This window comes from Phragmites australis, chromosome 11 (assembly GCF_958298935.1).
Source record: "Phragmites australis chromosome 11, lpPhrAust1.1, whole genome shotgun sequence".
In the NCBI taxonomy this organism is placed as follows: Eukaryota; Viridiplantae; Streptophyta; class Magnoliopsida; order Poales; family Poaceae; genus Phragmites; species Phragmites australis.
The window spans coordinates 11,054,114-11,074,142 of NC_084931.1; the positions used below are offsets into that span (position 1 = coordinate 11,054,114).

General features: G+C 41.7%; 1 protein-coding gene across 1 annotated transcript; it reads left to right on the forward strand.

The window, feature by feature from the left end:
• Nucleotides 1–9,415: 9,415 nt before the first annotated feature.
• Nucleotides 9,416–18,589, forward strand: LOC133884801 (uncharacterized). The gene is made up of 11 exons (XM_062324359.1): nucleotides 9,416–9,673; nucleotides 9,779–9,961; nucleotides 10,056–10,223; nucleotides 10,319–10,373; nucleotides 10,514–10,572; nucleotides 12,570–12,695; nucleotides 15,025–15,156; nucleotides 15,229–15,283; nucleotides 15,381–15,556; nucleotides 15,657–15,740; nucleotides 18,234–18,589. The coding sequence occupies exons 1-11, from the start codon at nucleotides 9,554–9,556 to the stop codon at nucleotides 18,255–18,257; spliced, it is 1,182 nt and encodes a 393-aa protein (XP_062180343.1). The 5' UTR covers nucleotides 9,416–9,553; the 3' UTR covers nucleotides 18,258–18,589.
• The last annotated feature ends 1,440 nt before the right edge of the window (nucleotides 18,590–20,029 follow it).

Genomic DNA, 20,029 nt, shown 5'->3' on the forward strand with positions numbered 1-20,029 from the left:
CGTTATTACACCTATGCCAACAAAAATGATATTCTCTTCTTCCACTTCTTGAGGTATGCTTTCTAGATTACCTGTTATTTTATTTGACTATATAAATATTGGTTCATCTTTAGACAAATTAAAGAAATATGTATGTGAGAATTACCTTGAGTCATAGCAAAAATTTGTGCCAACGTACTTAAACAGCTAAAAGAGTAGGAGCATGACAAAGGATATCCCACCAATGAAGTTAACGGGCACTGAAATGAAATGAATTTATCACATGGAGTATCTCGTCTAACTACATAGCTTGCATTACGTTGATCTAGAAGTGCCTACCACTCCTCAGGTGGTAAGCTTTTCCTACGTGCCCTTCCACGTGCATTTGCCTCTTCCTTTTGTTCCATTGGCAAATTCCACCGTTGTTCTCATCATCTTGCATTCATCATTTGCCTGTCCTCATGTGTCAAACGTTACCTACACTCCTTTTGATATGCATTTCTATCCTCAAGTATCAAACTATGTCTAGCCACTCTTCTGCAAGTATTTGTCTCTTCGCTCTCCTTAGTTTGAAATTTTGACGGTGTGCTCTTATGCGAGCATTAATTTCCTCCTCTCCTCAAGTGTCAAATTTTGACGACGCACTCTTCTACTAGCATTAACTTCCTCTCTCCTCATGCATCAAACTTTATTAATCTCGCCTTGCATTTCATTGTTCAGGTGTATGGTTTATATTGTCTGATTTTGTTGTTCATATGGAGCAATGGTTAGTTCAGTGTTGCTTGATTTTGTTGTTCATATGGAGCCATGGTTAGTTCAGTGTTTTTTGCTTCCTTTTGCTGTGATGCAAAGCTAGCATAGCAAGCGGCTTCACGAGAACGCTTTCGTTATGAAATAATCATTACATAATTACTTTGATGCTTAACGAAGTTACAAAATATGCAGAGTACGATGATGATACCCTTTGAACTTTCTCCTTGTTCAAACATGGCAGCTGGATTGATGATACTATGAGTAGTTGAAGTTGTAGCTGATTGAATTGGCACATCTTTCTCCGTGGATGCATAAGTCCGTGTTGTTGTGTTGTTGGATGGCTCACTGAATTCTGCACTGAATTGACCAAAATCAAGCATACAGAATCATGCATATAGAAATCTGACCAACTTTGGCATACAGAATCGTGCGTATTGATTTCTATATACAGAATCAAGCATACAGAATCGTGCATATTGATTTCTATATGCACAGAATAAAGCATACAGATTTCTATATACAGAATCAAGCATATAGAAATCTTTGACCAATTCTGCACTGAATTGACCATTTGGCAAAATGAACTTGAGACATTATTGCAAAACCAAGGTACATGAACAAATGATCATCACTAAACAAACGATGAAGAGCGAAACATGGCCACTGCCGAACAGAGTCTGTATGCATTGATATGCATATGAGAAGGTAATTCCAGGTAGTAGCAACACGTGGAAGACAAAAATGAGAAATAAGATGATATCACAAGTCACATGTCCAAGAGCATGCCACATCAAAATGAGAGTAAAATGATCCAAGATTACACTTCAGGTGGCCTTCACCTAACCATATCAACAAATAGATAGTCCGCAATGAAAAAAAAAACCACTTCAGGTGGACTTCAGCTAGTTGGATGCCCATGCGTTGCGACGGATGAAAAAAAAATTCTCACTGGAAGTGTAGTTTAGGTTGAATAATTAGTTGCTACATAATCAGTTGTATATTTCATTGCGGCTTGTATATGCACTCATCTTTACAAAATTTCTGTGATTTGATTAGAACCAAAAGCCAATTGGAGTTGTAGCTGCTACATGATGTTTGCTCTATCCAACGATACAAAAACGGGAAGTGCTTGTGAGCAGGTCACAGTATTCCGATTCTTTGTTAAAAAAGAACTCTTTAAGGTACTTAATTCTTCAAACAGAATGTCTCATTCCTGTCACAAAACACCATGCTTAGCATATTAATCTGCCAAACCTTGAATGCAACGTTCCAAAGATGTCTTCGATAGTAGGTGTGGTACAAATTTCGCAGGAAAATCTGGTTCAACTTAGAAAGATCTTCAAGTTTCTCAAGTATAGGCCACTTTTGTCTAGATTCTGTAAATAAAAAAGTTACTATGCATATAAGATATAGTATATTCTTTTGCCTGACAAGCATAAAACATTTAGCATTACCACCATGAAAACATGGATAGATTATCTAGTAGGCTAGTAGAAGAATGATTCAATGTTGTGATGTGAAGTTCATACTGAATAAATGTCATATGAGATGCTGCTGCCAGTGCCTCCTACTGCTACCTACTCCAATGGATTAGCTACTTAGATATAGTAGACACAAGAGTGGTTCTGATTGATCATTACACAGCTTGACATCACCTTTGTTGTCTAGAAGAATCTATGCCATTTATATAGTTACATGCCTGAAGAACTAAGACCTGGTTGCATCATATGTACTGTCAGAATAGTCTTTACAGGCATATTGGAAACTTTAGTAGATGTACTTGATCCTTGGTGAAAAGAAGTTAAACCTATTAGCTCGAAACATTAGGCATCTAAAATAGAAGTATGCACAGGAGAGTTTCAGTAGGATATACAATCAGGTTGTGAGGAGGTGTGAAAAGCTCCTGCTCACTCTCAGTGGTATCACAATCAATCTAATCCTCCTTAGCTATCTCCTTGAGATTTTTCAGTTTAGTTTGCCCAGAAGGCTCAGCTTCACAATTAGCTTTCAAAAGTGATCAAGTTCAGAACTGAGATGAAGGTACATAGGTAACAGCCACAATGAAATGATTTTGAATAAAAGCATTATCCACACAAGCAGATTAGTCTCGAGTTACTAACACGTGTTACACCTCTAATTGGGCAAAAACAACATCACCACACGTTCAAACATGCAAAAGTACTAAAGTAGTGCTACCTGTAAAAACAAGGATGAACAATGAAGTATCTTGGTAGTTGACGCAAGCTTATCGTTTAGCTTTGAGCTTGCTGCACTAATTCACTTATAGGAGACCAAATAATGCACTAATTCAGACTGCGAATACTTGATAGTTGCTATCAGAGACCAAATAATGATCTGCCGGAAAGGAAGAAAAAAAAAGATGTATCAGATAGTCAGATGCAACCACAACTCAGAACATCGGATATCAGATAACTTCACCACCTACAAGCTGTCAAGCTCTCAACTATAGGTTGTAATCTTTTAGGGTAAGAAGTTGAGAACTTCTGCTTTCATGTTTGAGGAAAGAGAATTCCTATCCCGCGAATAGAACAAAAAAAAACGCAAGCAAAACCAAAGGGAAAAACCTCTTCCGTCATATTTCATACGGTTCCTTTGGGTTTTCAATGTTCACGTAAAGAAGAATGCAAAAGATCAGGGACACTGCCTGACCCACCAAGGCAAAACTTCACTCTGTTCAGCACAGGCTTGACCTGGAGCGTAACAAAAACAGCAGCACTTGACAGTTATGGAAAAGATTGTTCATAACTAGACATGAAAACCAGACATGAAGCTACACATGGGCATTCTTCACAAAGGTTTCAAATAATTGCTCAACAAGCTTAGAACCATCAGAAAATGTGCATGGCCATACCTTGATCCTTGACGAATCGGATGAGAGGGTGAAGACCAGTGAATCCCAGCTTCTGCTACCCCTGCTCCTGGCACTCGTTTCGATCGGAGTGATTTATTAGAGGCGTGAGGGCGTGACCTTGAAGTCCCATCTGCTCGCCACACCTTGATTTATACTGGGCAGCAAAAGAGGTTCCAGAAGGTGAGGCCAACGCGTGTGGCGCATTTGGATTTCAATGTCAGAAAATTTGAATTTGGGGAGCGGGTGCATTGGATGGGGATTGGGGAGGGGAGATGGTAGCAGAGTGTCATACCTCTCGGCCACTGCAAAGCCCGTCCAGTTTCACAGCCGTTGCTGCTCCGCGCCACCTGGGTACCGCAGGTGCCGCCGTCTTCCTCACCATCACTTTGACGCCCGCTGCCTCCGTCATCACCATGGCCAAAAGTCACCTCCGCTTCCATGCCGGCTTCTTCCTCCTCCCTGTTTTCCTCCATCCACCGAGACGACGTGGTTCTTCTCCCGGCTGTCCTCCACGTTGAACCCTCCGTCACCGGCCCTCCACCTGGCCAGCGTGCATCCGAGTGGGGAGGCGGACGACGATGTCGAGGCATCGCCGTGTCAGCACCATGCGGATTTGCCTGGATCTGGAGCCTCCCGGATCTGGAGGGGAACGAGCCAACCGAGGGAGATCGAGGTTTTCCCTTTTTTTTCATCACAGACATGGAGGAACCGAGTGGATCTAGGCTGTTCTGAATCTTACTCTAGAAAGGGCTTCAAAAATGTAGTAAACACGGTATCGCTAAAGTCTGTTGTTTGTGTGCTTCTCTTGAACTAGCACCGCGCTGACTAATGCATGCGAATCTGCGATATTTAGGAGTAGTGCAGCCCCTGCTGTTGGACTGGAAAAGGTAGTAAGATTGACAAGGTACTTTTTTAGGACTTCGAAGGCGGTTTTCTGCTCTTTCCATCGGAAGGGGTTAGAGCCTCGGAGTGTCATGAAGAAGGAAGGATTTTTTTTTGCCAGTCTAGCAATGAAACAGATTAATGCAACCAACTTACCAGCCAAGCGTTGGGTGTCCACACGTCTTGGAGGCTCTATGTCAAGGACGGCTCGAATCTTTTCAAAATTTGCTTTCATCCCCTTTTTCAATACCAAGAAACCAAGCAGCTTGCTAGAGAATACACCGAGGACATACTTCTCAGGATTCAGGTGAATTTCTGCCTTCCGTAGATTTGCAAAGGTTTCCAGGAGGTCATACAGATGGTCAACTTTGAGTCTGCTTTTCAAGATAATGTCATCAACATCTGCTGTCACATTTCAACCGAACTGAGAAGACAACACCTTCTTGACAAGCCGTGTGAAGGTGGTGATGTTCCTGCAAGAGCATCGTTACAACGTACTTTCACCTGGAAGTATTCAGGCTATTGAATCAACAGGGAGCTTAAGTGAGAATTGTGTTTCAGAGTCGTATGCAAGCCTGTAAACATATTAAATATGTAACATAAATAAACGTAGAAAATAAACTAAGCAAATAAATGCAGACAGTAATATGGAATGGAGAAAATGACAGTTCTTAGGCTTAGGTTCACTAGCACTAAGTATCTAGACATTGGTGGCTTACTCTACTGTCATCAAGCGGTTTCCCTTATATAGCTGCTAACTCACTTATGGTAATTAGCAACACTATAATCCACCTTCCTGACCTCTTATTCAAAGCTATCATTCTGGTATTAAGATGCTACTCCCTATCTATCCCCACTTTACAGGTGTATCGCTAGAGTCAAAGTATTATACAAAAGGGCCTCATACTAGAGAACGCTTAAAGATTAGTGGATTAACCCTTTACCCTTAGATAATTCTGGATCTTCTTTCGTAACCGGGCCTATCATCAACGGAATCAGTGGTTCAAAAAAAATCTATCATTATGTTTTGGTGTGTGGCCTACACCGATGGATTAGATGTCTCCAATCACAAATCAATAAATAACATGTAGGTAGAGAATAAACAATAAAACAATTAGCGCCACCAAACCCTAATCAGGCTAGATCATCATAGGTTTAAGATATAACCATATACTCATGCAAAACCTAGACAACCATATAAAAATAAATGCAATGCAACACAGACACCATGTAGATTGTAGTAACAATGTATTACAAACTACTAGACCGATCAAGAGTCAAATCTATAAATAAACAAATGACAAGAACACTGTAGCAACCCCAACATTTCCACTACCAAGGTGGAACGTCCTTGTCCATGGTCATTACTTTGGTAAGCGGAAATTACTGAATATTGACACATTAGAGTAGTACAGCAGAAGCAAATAGTGGATTCATAGACAAAAATCACCAAAACTAGATTCTCCAAACATGGGAGTTGTCCTTATTTACAAGAAAAGTCAAATGATACAAGTTACACGGCACTCGGGTGGGTCAAAAGCCTACCCATCCTTCCTCACTCTAATTCTTAGTATTAAAGCCTGATTCACTGGATACTCCTCCTAGTATTTGACACCATACTGAACTTCTCCTTCGTAGGTCATGGCCTTCATCTCAGTGTATTCTTCATTCCCAACCATCTGATAGGTCTAGTTGAGATCTACATCTTGTCCCTCTATAATAAGGAGAATACAAGTATAAGTACAAAGGTAATCACCAAGAACCGTATCGTAATCAACAAGAACCATATAGCAATCCGCAATCAACATGAACAAGGGATGTTCTCAATGTTATCACAGGATAACATGATGCATAGATCAAAATAGTGTGGTTTTGAAAACACAAAGTTTTAGTCATCTTTACCTACTAGATGAACACCACAGGTTAGAACCAAGTAGTGGTTCCCTTTCCTACCGTGTACATAGTTTTCAATTCTGTCCTAAAACAGGGAGTGAAATCATATTTAGAGCTCTAATCAAAGGTGCATTACATTTCTCACATAATAGCAAAATAATCTCTATACAATTGTGTGTAGAAAGGTCATATTGGATATGATCATATCTCACACAACTCGAAATTGTCACGCCCATTGCCCATTGCTTGAGTATTTTCACTATATACATCTCCGGAAAGCTAACACCAATCTCATATAAAAGATGATCTGAGTGGATGTGTAGCATAGAAAAGATGATCTATATGTTATGCAGGCTAGAAGATAAGGACTTATGCGCCTTCTGTCTACAGACGAGCAGGAACTTAATCACTATATATATAGAAAGGTAACTAACCAATTGTGTGTAGAAAGGTCATATTGTCTACAGATGAGCAGCGACTTAATCACTATATATATCAAGGTAACCAACCAATTGTGTCCACGCCCATTGCCCATGCCCCTACTTAATCACTATATCTGTCTTCAAAAATTGTACTATTTTCCACTGAAAGATGTGGGGCGGGAGTAGCCAGGGCACCATCTGGGTTTGAGGAGGTGATGTACAGTGGCTGAGCAGCAATCACACTTTCCTTGTCCTTGAAACCATCTAGGTGCTTATTCAGGCACTTGGAGCGAAACAGGAACTCAACATCAAGTGGAGCTTTCAGCTTGCGTGCATAGCTTGCGCTCTGCATGGTCACCACCGGGCCAGGAATCTCCATCACCTCATCATCACTTGGTTCAATCACAACGTCTGCACTAGCCTCCAGCAGAGCGCAAGAACTCGGAACACTCAGATCAGGCAACAGCTTGACGATCGAGTGCAAGTCGAGCTACGCTCGATTGGTACGACTCCCATCGAGGAGCCGACCCGCCCGGGCTCAAACCCGGGCATGCGCATGCTGGGGCGCTGCCCCTTCATGGTGCATCCTAGGCCGTCATTGTGGAACCGGTGGGCCCTATGTGGTCCCACTAACCTGGAAAAAAAGGTTGATGATGGAGCAAATAGTATTGGAGCCATCAAAATAAGATGGCAGAATCAAACCCAAATTAAGATCCAATCTCGACATGACAGAAATATCAAACGTGAAGTGTTGTGACAACGGCAACTAGGTCCTAGTGAAATCAGGTGAGAAAATCACATGAAGAGTGACGTTCTCCAAAGGGCAGAGGACCAGAGCAGAGGAAGAGCCAGGAGCCACCAACTGAATCATCACATTCTGTGCATGGATAGCAAGCTCCAACCATGGCAAGACTGGATTTTCAAAAGCACACACATTGGGGACTGGGCTCCCAAGATCAAGCCCGGCCTTATTCTGTTCCACCGGAGAAGGATCAAGAGTATCGACCTGGATTCCTCCTGAGGCAGCAAAGTCCTTCGCTGCACCAGAGAAGGTATTGTTGCCCAAAGGAGAGTGATGGACAGCATTGACATCAGCACTAGCATGTTGCCCCAGATCCTAGACATCATCTAATCAGGAGCTTCAATAGCAAAAGATTCTCCCCCATCCTGAATATCATCACAAGGGCCCAACCAACAAGGTGCAGGTAAGGGTAGGGGGTGAAGTGGTCCAACTGGGGGTAAAGCACATTCATCAACAGGAACAACGGCATTGTTGGCTTGGAGGACATCGACCAGAACTGGCCAAGATCTCATGAAAGGAGCTTCACCAATTGTGTCCGTGATTTCATCTGGGATTTGAGCTTCATCATGGAGCTGGACTTTGACAATGACTCTAGACATATTGGTCGGTTCGTGCAGGTGCAACAGAATGGCAAATCCCGAGAGAGCCTTAGCGATAGCTGGGATAAAGAGGGCATCTAAAGAAAAGCTATCAAGGATTTGTTCCTAACAATGTATCTGAAAATAACAGGATTATCTTCGTGGATCAAAGTGTTGGAGAACGGGCAAGCTAAAATTTTCTACCATATTTATCCAGAAAATCATGCTAGTATGAGATCATAGATTGTTACCGTTCGACGCGCAGTCTAACGGAAGAAGAGTTAGAGTAGACCGATCCAACGCCGTGCTCATCAAACTCCTCGAGTAACTTCTCGATCAGATCCGCGACCAGCCCCGCGCAGGTGGTCACGCTCCTCGACCAACTCTGAGCAGATGGTCGTGCTCCTCAAACAGGGTGGTGAAGATGTTGGGAAGCGGGATCCCGGAGGGCTGGGACTTAGGGAGGCCGAAGCTTCGGAGGACCAAGGCTTAGGGAGGCCGTGTTTTGGAAGGCTTCGGGAGGTTGAACCTGTGAAGTCAAGGGAGGGCTTCGTAGGTGCGAAGGGGTACCGTGAAAGGATTTGATGATATCGGAGATAGAGCTTTTAACAGAGGGTTCAGAGATCAAGGTTTCGGAGGGACCTGGATGATGATCTTCGACCGTTACTCTCAGGCTGGTTTATTTTCTCTCCAACAAAATATAGCATGACATCTCATTATCATAAATTTCAGTAAGATCAGGTTTAATGGCAAACATAACATACACTTTCAACTTAATTGCTTTGGACATAGAATGTGTTGTTGCTTTGCCCTTTTTGTGGATAAATATTTTTCGCTATTTGCTAATTTTTAGATTCATGCTCACGCTCTTTCATCTTATTTTTATCTCTTGTTCGTCCTCATCTTCTGTATAGTTAGCTGCAAGAGCATACTTATCCTTAATATCACTAGCATTTACATACCCACAATTTTCTAATGTAATATAAGCTCGCTAATTTGGACAATCTTTCATAACATGAACTATTCCCTTCATTAGCAATTAACAACTTTGAGAAACCTGAATTTCAAAGGACATTTGATATTTGCTTCCTGGAAACGTAATATGCCGAAACTCCGAGGGCCAAACCGCCAGCCCACCAAGGACAAGGTCCTTTTCAGAAACTCCCCGAGGCGGTGGTAGTGGTGGAGTCAGTGGCCGGGGGTGCGCTACAAATACCCCGGCCACGTGACGCCACCGGATGCAAACCTATTTATATTCTCTCCTTAATTCCCCACCTCTCTCGTCCGCCTCCTCCTCCGCACCCCCTCCTCCCCCGACGCCTCCCCCTCGCCTCCGTCCACCAAAACCCTAGCCATCTCCGCCGTCGCCGCCATGGCGAGCAGCAACGTCTCCAACGTCTACATCTCCGTCATCGACGACGTCATCGCCAAGGTCCGTGAGGATTTCATCACCTATGGGGTCGGCGATGCCGTACTGAACGAGCTCCAGGCCGTAAGTGTCACTGATTTCTCGAGTTCCTAGTGTTCATCCTCTCGAATTTCTCTTTGATTTCCGCGATTTTGACGTTTTCCCCTCGGATCCGGTCGGAAACCCTAGCTCTGGGAGATGAAGATGCTGCACTGCGGCGCAATCTCGGGTAGCATCGACCGCTCCAAGGCGGCCGCCGCGTCCGCCGGAGGCGCCGCTGGCACGACCCCGCCCGTGCACGACCTCAACGTGCCCTACGAGGCCACATCCGAGGAATACGCCACCCCAACTGCCGACATGCTGTTCCCGCCGGTGAGACCAAATATCCCGATTACTCCTTAAAACTGGTCCGATCTATGTGATTGCCATGCGAGGTTTTGACGGGGTTGATTGTATTTCGGTGCAGACGCCGCTGCAGACCCCGATCCAGACTCCGTTGCCAGGGACGGATACAGGGATGTACAACATACCCACGGGCCCTTCGGACTATGCCCCATCACCCATTAGCGATGTGAGGAATGGGATGGTGATGAATGGAGTGGAGCCAAAGACTGGCCGCCCAAGCCCCTACATGGTAGAGTGGATTTTGATTTTCTGTTTCATATGTGGATGGGATATATTTTTTCTGTTACTGTTGGCAGTTTGTGATGTTTGGAAGTTTTTTCGCAGCCACCACCTTCCCCTTGGATGAATCAGAGGCCGCTGGGTGTTGATGTGAATGTTGGTATGTGCATGCTTATGTCCTCTGTTTGTTCTCCACATGTCCTCTGTTCTCCACATGCGTGCTGCTATTTTAGTTTAGTCTTTTGGAACAATAACAATTGGGGAAGCAATAATGGTTTGGATAATTATTGTGTTTTACAGCTTACGTGGAGAGCCGTGAGGATCCTGACAGGGGAGTGCAGCCTCAGCCACTGACTCAGGTAAAATATGAGTGCTGCTCCCTGATGTTTTTGTCAATCAGATTGCCACTGTATAAACATAACACGTTCCCAAGTTAAAAGTTAGAGTGGTTGAAACTTTGCCATTTACTAGTGATATTAGCCTGTTTGGTAATCTTGGTAGAAGTAACATTAGTGATTGGGTTGTTACATCCTTAGATGGAATTTAGGGTTATTTGATATTTATTATGCTTTCACAATTGATGTACTCTTGTAATATTGGTGATGGAAAAAACGATTCAAAATCTTGTTCTCAAGTTCTTTTGAAATAGTTACAATTGTTCTTAAGGTGGTAAGGCGAGGTGTGGTGACCAACCACCTTCCTAATGCCTAGGCATTTAAGGACTACGTGTGGGCCATTGTAAATTGTACATCCCATTAGCCAACTGAAGCCCAATACAAGTCCTACTAGCAAAGTGCCTGTGCATTGATAGATATTGGATATGGTAACATCAAGCACAAACTCAAGGTATGGAGATGTGGATGCGCCATGGAGCACTGCCGAATGAATATGCAGTGAGTGATGTCATAGTTTTATTTCAAATAGGATTCGAAAGAGGAGGATGGATAACTTCCCTCCTAATTTCTTTATTTATTTTCATTACTAAAACGGGTCCCATATCCGTAGCTGGTAATGAGGCGGGGAGGCTGGAGGACGATGGTGGATGACAAAATTGGGTAAATTAATCGAATTTTAGAGGTTTTTATTAGATGGGAGGAGAGTAGGGAGAAGAGGTGATGCGAGAACCAACTCGTGTTTTATATAGTAGTGGAGATTAGCCCATAAAACATCTCCTTCCCCTCCTATGCCCTAGCAGTAGCACCCTCTCCTGGCTCCTGCACATAGCAGTCGCCTCCTGTTCCATTCTGTCCGCACTCCTTAGCACCCTTCCATGCCTCCTGACATTAGCAGTTACCTCCCGCCCGTAGCAGCATCCTGTTCCTCCCCTCCTGCAGCAGGCCCTCCACTCGCATCCGTAACAACAGCCTCCCATGCCCTCCCAACGGTGGAATCAAGCTGGCAAAGGGTGGGTGACAGAGGAATCGAGTTGGAGATGGCATAATCGAGCCGGTAATGGTGAAATCGAGTTGTTGACTGTGAAATTGGGCAGGCAACGGCATGCATGTAAGGCGGTAGGGCGACACCTTGCCCGTACCTAGTTACGCCTTATCACCTAAGCGACAACTAGGCATTGCCTATGCGACGCATTAAAAACCATGGTAGTTACTTCATTTAAGATAAGCATATGTCTCAAGTGTTTGTCTTTCCATGATGCATTGTATGTTTGATTTTGGATTGGATGCATTACAACCATCAGGAAGCTATAGAAAATGTTGTCTTCCTTTCAACAAGTAGTTGAATAGGAAGAGGAATATGAGTTTGGTGGTGATGACTTCAGTGTATTTTCATTCCATCTCATAATTGGGCGTTTATGGACACTGCAAAATAAAGTGGCTTTAGACTCGTATGTTGACCCAAGGTCAGGATTACTTACCTCAGTTTTTTTGGGCAATGCTATATTTGTTGGTGCTAGTCATAGTCTATAGTTGGACTTCAAGCATTGCTTTGTTTCTTGTAATGTTGCTTGATGTCTCTTCGTATAGAAATTTCATAGCATTCCTATTTAGAGCTATACTTAGGATTTTTTTTTACATGTTTCCTTGTTGGTTTTGTGTTCTCAAATCTATGTTCTCTCTCCCCTCTGCTCCTTAAAAAGATGAAGTCTATGTTATATCATATACATAATGCATCATTTAAGCTATTATAAGGTTTAGCATGCCTTTAAGCATGAACTATCTCGTGTGGAGTTTAACTACAGCTCAAAATGGTGCAAAACCAATTAGACATTACAGCTTTGAAATAGGATTCAAATCATTTTACCTGTATTACCAGCTGCTCAAGGGAACTTATCCATTTGCGTTATTAGATTAGAGTCCTGATTGCAGTAGTTTCATATTTTGTTCATTTGGTTTTCTAGGATTTCCTGATGATGTCTTCTGGAAAGCGCAAGAGGGATGAGTACCCTGGTCAGCTCCCTTCTGGTTCTTTTGTACCGCAACAAGATGGAAGTGCTGATCATCTAGTAGAATTTGTTGTGTCAAAGGTAACTCAATTCACTATCATAAAATTACTTTTCCTTGTTTTACCTTATATGTCAATGTGTTTGTGCTTCTTGGAGCTTGGTGGGACTTTGGATGCGCAGATGGAGGATTTGTTCCCCATTTCCTAGTTGCTGGAACTAAGCCATATCCTCTTAATGGAAAAAAAGTTTACTATTGGAGTTCAGTTAATATACATGCTTGTAAATATACAACCATCATTTATAGAACACATGGGTCATGTAAACTAGTTACAACGAACAAAAAAGATGTTGTAAATCACATCCTTTCTCTACTATATAAAACACGAGTTGGTTCCCGCATCACCTTTTCCGCTACTCCTTCCATCTAATAAAAATCCCAAAAATTCGAATAATTTACCCACTTTTGCTATCCACCCTTGTCCTCCAGCCTCCCCGTCTCGTTACTGGCTACGGATATGGGACTGGTTTTGCTAATGAAAATAAATGAAGAAATTAGGAGTGAAATTAGCGGATAATTTTCTCCTCCTTTTCTCGGATCACATCTGAAATCAAACTACGGCATCGCTCCTGACGTATTTGTTCAGTGACACTTCCATAGCGCACCCACATCTTCATACTTTGAGTTTGTGCTTGATGTTAATACGTCCAATGTTTGTGTTTTTGTTATAATGCACGAGCACTTAGCTAGTGTACCTAAACTTTGCGAGATTTCGTAACTTAATTGAACTTGACAATTTAATCATTTCACAAAAGCTAGGGATGTGACAAGTTTTTAATGCCACCAACCTCTGCATTCTTATCTTCGGTGATTTTCCTGTTTTACAGTATGTGTGACTGCATTAAATATGTTTTCTTTTTATGTATGCATAGAAATTAGAGACATAATGTTACCAAGATTTCTGTCATGCTTAGGGGCAGGAATAAATCTTTGCTCTGAGCCCTTTCTCATTCCAGAAATAATGTTCACACCACCTCTTTTAGGTTCTTTTATTATGTCTGGTTCATAGCCATGCCTTTCTTAGGATACTTCAGCGGAACATGGATAGTGTTTGTTTTATGGACATAAACGGTGGTGTGACACTCTTTACACCTGGCCCACTTAACGTAGATTCATATTCTTGTCAAAATATGCACACAAGAAGTGTGGCAGACCGCACTTTGACATGGTACTTGTGATGTAGTATTGTAGTGTACACCAACCAGGCATAACTAGGAGTTATTGAATTCTTGATACGATCTAATGCTGTTGGTATTGTTAGGATTCTGCTTAGACATCTGTAGTATTTGTACACATGATTTATTGTACATGAATAGTTTGTTTTGCAGTCTAAATCTATTGTTGTCATGTCATATATCCAATTCCAACATTAACACAGTTTTAACACATGCAATGGATATTAATTTCTTCAATTTTACTTTCATTTCAGTGTCATGTTGATGTTATATTAGAGTAACAAATTGTATTTTCCTCAATTTGGCAGTACCTTAGTTGACCAACTAATTGTAACTTCTTAGACCTTTGTATGCCCTGATATGTTATTCACTTGTGTTCTGTTTAAGACAATATGTCATTACCTCACATTCGTTATCTGTTTAAGAATTTGTATTGAAAATTAATGTATTGGTTAACTTGAATAATATTTACAAATAACAGAGCTGAGTGAATAGCTGTCAATGAAGATTTTACTACTGAACTCAGATCAAGTTGCTTGAGCATCTTATTCAGTATGCCATTTCCCCGTGGGAGAAAATGATATTTAAGATTGAGCTATAGGTAATCTTGGGTTCTTGGTTTGCCATTTTCTTATGGCAGGTGATAGCTATGAGTCTGCATTCCAAGCACCACCTAAGATGACAAAATTATACTTTGGGCCTAATGTTTAGACCAATGGGGAATTTCAGTTAAAGTGGTTGATAAATGTTGGTTTTTGTAACCGCATATCCAGTAAGACGAAAGGGTCAGAAGACTTAGTTCTAAGGCTACGGATGTTTGTACTTTCTGCGCACACTTCATTAATCTTTATATTTAACAATCATGTATGAGTTCATGATCTGATACGAAATTGGTCTAAATCGAAATTTATCTTGATGTTATTGGGACACAAACTGAAATTTCAGAATGCTGTTTCTTGTTCATAGATGTCTTCTAATTTTCTGTGAAAGCAACCAAAGCATTATTCAAGTCAGTGAGAATGTGTATCACAATGGAATATATTGAATTTGTGCAGTAAACTACACCTCATCTTTTTATCTCTCCGATTTGTGTAGTATTCTTGCTGTAATCCTAGTTACATTAGTTTTCTTGTGTGGGGAGTTGGAGTCCTCATCTCTTCCCCTTATTTATCTTCAGGAGAATGCACACCAACTTTGGAGTTCCATCATCAACAAGCAAGAAACATCTTCTAAGACATCTTCCATCAAAGAAAGGACAGCTGCTACAGTTATTCCACAAAGTGATGGGATTCAAGATGACTATAACGATGTATTATTCTAAAATTAGTGGGTTCATCTTAGATCTTTGAATTTGTACTTACTGTGATGTTCCTTTTTCCAGCAATTTTTCTTCCCAGGAGTCCCGAGTGAAGATTATAATACCCCTGCAGAATCTAGTAAATTTATCATCAAATTGTGCAATTTGATGTTGACTTGAGACTCATTATTTCATCCGTGTTGCTTATCTTGTTCATATTTTGATCTGTTTATTAGCGGAGTATCGAGCTCCCACGCCAGCTGTTGGAACACCAAAACCAAGAAATGATGCAGGGGATGATGATGAACCTCCTCTTAATGAAGATGACGACGACGATGACGAGTTAGATGACCTTGAGCAAGGGGAGGATGAACCTAACACACAGCATCTTGTACTTGCACAATTTGACAAAGTAGGCGGACTTATAAGTTCAAGATAGTATTTGTTATGCAGGATTAGGTTTACCTCTAGTTTCAGTCCACTGTGTCTTACCTCTTCAATGGCTTATATAGGTAACAAGGACCAAGAATCGTTGGAAGTGCACTTTGAAGGATGGAATCATGCATTTGAATGGCAGAGATGTTCTATTTAACAAGGTCGGTAGCATAATCTTTTGATCAAATCTGTGTATGATTTTTGAGCCTCAAGTTTTTATCTATTGTGACTAAAAATAATGGTTGGATAATCGATATTCAGGGGAACTTGTTCCCTTGACGATTGCAATTTTTTTAAGAGAAGGCTGTTCCGTAATTTCTATATAATTGGTCACATAATAGGAGTAATGAAGCATTAATTCAAATTTGGTGCGTCTGGTCCAATGAAAACTTAAGCAGAGTATGGACAGTCAGACGCCAGCTATAGTTTCCAGATGATCTAGGCAGATTGTCAGATTACTCTCAAATTGTGGATTGCAGTTGATACTGTCCATTTAGGCCGCAGCTTACAAATCTGACACACTCTGGTTACCTGTCCGTAGTCAGTTGCAAGATGCTGATGACTTGTTGAACCATGTAATTCTTTAGTAAACAAAAGGCATTCAGATTTTTCTGCACCTCCTGAAACTTCCTACCCGACCTTATAGCCCAAGGGGTCACAACTGTGGTAACTCAGTGGTTAATTAATTTTAATGACTTAATGTAACAGCCCATTTTCAAATTTCTAGATTAATCATGCAATTAATTAAATAATCAATTAACTAAGAGGCTTATAATTAGAAATTGCCATAGGTTAACTATAATTATAATAGTTTTTCTTGTGTCCTAGTTGTTGTGCTAGTTTGTCTTGGTTGTTGTGGTGCTTGCCTCTTTCCTAAAGTTTTATTAGAGTTTTCCAATTAAATAGGCACCAAAATATAAAAAGAAGGAAAGAATATAATAAAACCCTTGGGCCGAATTTGTTTTTCTTCTCTCCTTAGCCCAACTCTCCTGGGTCGAAAAATCTTTTCCTCCCTTTCTTTCTCTTCCTGCAGTCTAATTTTGCCCTCAGCCCACCTATGCAACCCTCCCTCTCTCACTTCTCTACTGATCGGGCCGACCAATCTCATCTGGGCCCTTTTCCCTCTCTTCAACTGGCTCGTCTTCCCTCTACCCAGACCATATGTGTGCTTCTCTCCTCTTGGGCCGCCGAAGCGTAGCACCCGGCCACAGCCATCACTCGCACCTGCACCCCCTCTCTCACCTCGATTCTTTGCTGCGCAGGGCCTGCATGCCAGGTCTATCCCTCACCTCGGTTCAGTACCCTCTCCGCTGGGTCTACATGGCATACCCTTCTTCCTCTCAGCTGATCACCATCTTGCACTATGTTCGGATCGACAACAACTTGTGCGCCAAATTCGCCCCAAATCAAAAAAAGAAGAAATTGTCCCAAAGATGCTGAAAGAGATCCGCAATCAAACCCCATGACTGCATGAAGATCTCAGACTTAACTTTGGAAACCGACATGAGTTTGTCGCAAGCCGCTGCCCAAAGCCTAACCAACTCGACGTCCAATTCGACTACGATTTAAAAGGAAGTTTACCTAGAAGCTCGCCCATAGATTCACGCAAACCCTAGGTGTTGATTGAAACTTTATCTTCAACCAGGGCGCATTTAAACGAGCGAGCTAGGGAAGAAATAAACTCACCAGTGCCTAAGCCTTAACCGAGCCAAACTCCCCTCACCTATAAATAGATGCTCCTTGCCTCCTCCCAATGCACACCGCCTCCATCGAGTCCTACGTGCCTTCTCGTGACAAATCCACCGCCTCAGAGCCCCTGTGTTGAACTTATGCTACCACAATCGTGAGAGCTATGTGAGCCTACTCAATGACCTGATCTAGTCGAGGCAAGTTCATCGTCACCGCCTCGTCCTTTTCCACCGCTTGCCGTCAAAATCCATCCACCGTAGCCCGATTTTGACCAATATCCGGCCGTGCACCGCCGTTCTACTCGCTGACACCAAGACCGAACCATCCCGACCCTCCGATCTGTGGTTAAGTCAAGATGTGAAAATCTTGAGGTTGTTGTTTACTTATTGTCATTCACTTGAATAATTACTCATTTTTTAACTGTTTTAAAATAAATATTGTTTTTCTACAAATAAGTCATGTCAGCTTTATCCTTGCTTTATGCCTTCATATGCATGTTTTCACAACCTACGGAGTACGACATGTACTCATATTTGCTACACCCAAACTATACTCAATTGGGGAATTTATGGAAGACTTTGTGGAGTTCGTAGAAGATAGTACCTTTTAGAAAGGTGTTCTCTATTGATTGCCTATGAAGCTGTCAGAAGACTGAAGACTACGCGTAGATCTGCTGTAATTTTATTTGCTTTTTGATCCTTAAAGGTCTCTTTTGTAAGGTGATCTATTCGAATAAGTTATGAATATTGTTATGTTATCATCGATGAATTTACTATGTGTCCATATTGATTCCTGACTATACATAATAGAGATTGAACTGTTTTCTTGGTCCGGTGTTGACACTTAATACCAGTCATGCTATTCTCCCTTAGAAAATTATGCTTGATTACCTGTAATGTTTAAAGGCTTCTGTGATTTCCACTTGTTGCATTGCTGACATGGATTTTACACAATTGATGGTGCAGGCGACAGGAGAGTTTGAATTTTGAATTTTGTGATGAAGAGGAGCTATTTTAGAAGCTGCTGTACGGACATACCTTTGTCTTTGACATAAGAAGGGGAGGTGACAAAGTGTTCTGGTGTGGGGTCCAGGCAGTATGACTCTGTCGTGTTTTCCTGTTGAGGCATTGCTTCACCCAGTTGGTCTGTCGCCGCAACTGTTTTCGCTGTAAAGATGGTACTGTTGGGACTGCTGTAGACATTTTCCTGGGATGGTCTCTTAAAGCTGGTGCGGAACTATCTTATCTGATTTATGCTAGATATTGTTCCTGTAAGACTGTTGAGCCGCTCGAGCACGTAAAGCTCTCCTTGCGCTCGTGTACCCGTGCCCGTACGTAAGCCCTCATATATGCATCTACTGTGGTAGAGAAAGTACGAATCCACGAGTCAGTTCTGCTTGCGCTCGTGTATGCCCCTGCCACTTTAGGTTTAGAGAACTAGCCACTTGAGGAAGATACTTGCTATTTGGTGTCTGTGAAGGTTAATGGTGTGGGTATTAAACTACTCGAAAGCAATGGAGTAATTGGAAATCTCCCCCAAAGAGCTTGAAGCAATCAGGGGCATACTTAAGGCTTCGATAACCTCTTATTTCTTAACGCCGATTTTTGTAAGGAGATAATTCGGGTGTCTAAACTGGCTTCACTAAATCGCCCTTAACTCGGGGAATGCTTTGCCGTTAAGCTTGGTTTTAGATATTGCGCGAGCTTGTATCTCTCGATACTTGGGCGAAGCTACAGCAGAGTTGATGTGTTTACGCATCATGGGAATCCTTCCGTCCTTGATGATGCGTGTGCATCGGCGCATGGATAGAGACCAGGGGCGGACCCAGATAGGCAAAAGTATAGATAGGCAATATGGTCGTACCAAAGAAATGACAGCACGCCATTATTCTTTAAGACAGTGATCTGCACACAAAAGATGATAAATTAGTGATGCAATAATGATAGCCATTTCTATCTCGAGACTCGTTAATAAGCACATTGAAGTTAATTGCCGTGACTTCTACACAAGCTTCTGTAAGAAGCTTTTAAATACGATGAGATATCATTTGTCACTGTTTTAGAGTCTTTTTCATATGTATTCTTCACCTTTTTTTCTTGTCTTTATACCAATAAATCATCTCTCTAAATGTACCCCTGTTGAGGGTCATGTCCACCGAAAGGATCACCTTACTCAATGAGAAATCTTGCAACATCTAAACAAGCAGTCAAGCGAATCTTATAAAGAATTTCATCCTCATTGTTTTTAGCAATTTTTTGAGACACACTTGTCCTTTGATTCATATAGTCCTCGCACTTCAACCTTGCATTATTGTGAGTTTGGCAAGAACCATGTCTAACAAAATTTTGCAAAACCTTCTTCCAGTCGACATAGCTGACCTTTGCAAATGCATCACTCCCAAATGTTTCATGCTTTCCAGGCTTATCGAAAAATAAAAGCAAAAAGCTATATCCTTTGAAACAATATACTCCAACCAATCATAACTCTCGAACCAATGTTGTTTAAAGGATCTCCATTCACCACTTTACCATTTGCGAGGAAATGTATGACCAACTGGTTGGGTTGGACCACTCAAAACATATGCTCTCTTTACTTGATCTCTAATTTCAAATGCATACTTATCATTTGGTTTGTAATTCCCTGTATCACCAATGATATCTAAGAAATTAAAATCCACCACTATTGCTTGAATAATATGTGAGTAGTGTTCTTTTCATCATCTTGCAAAATGCAAATTGTTGGGACCTAAACCACAGCACAA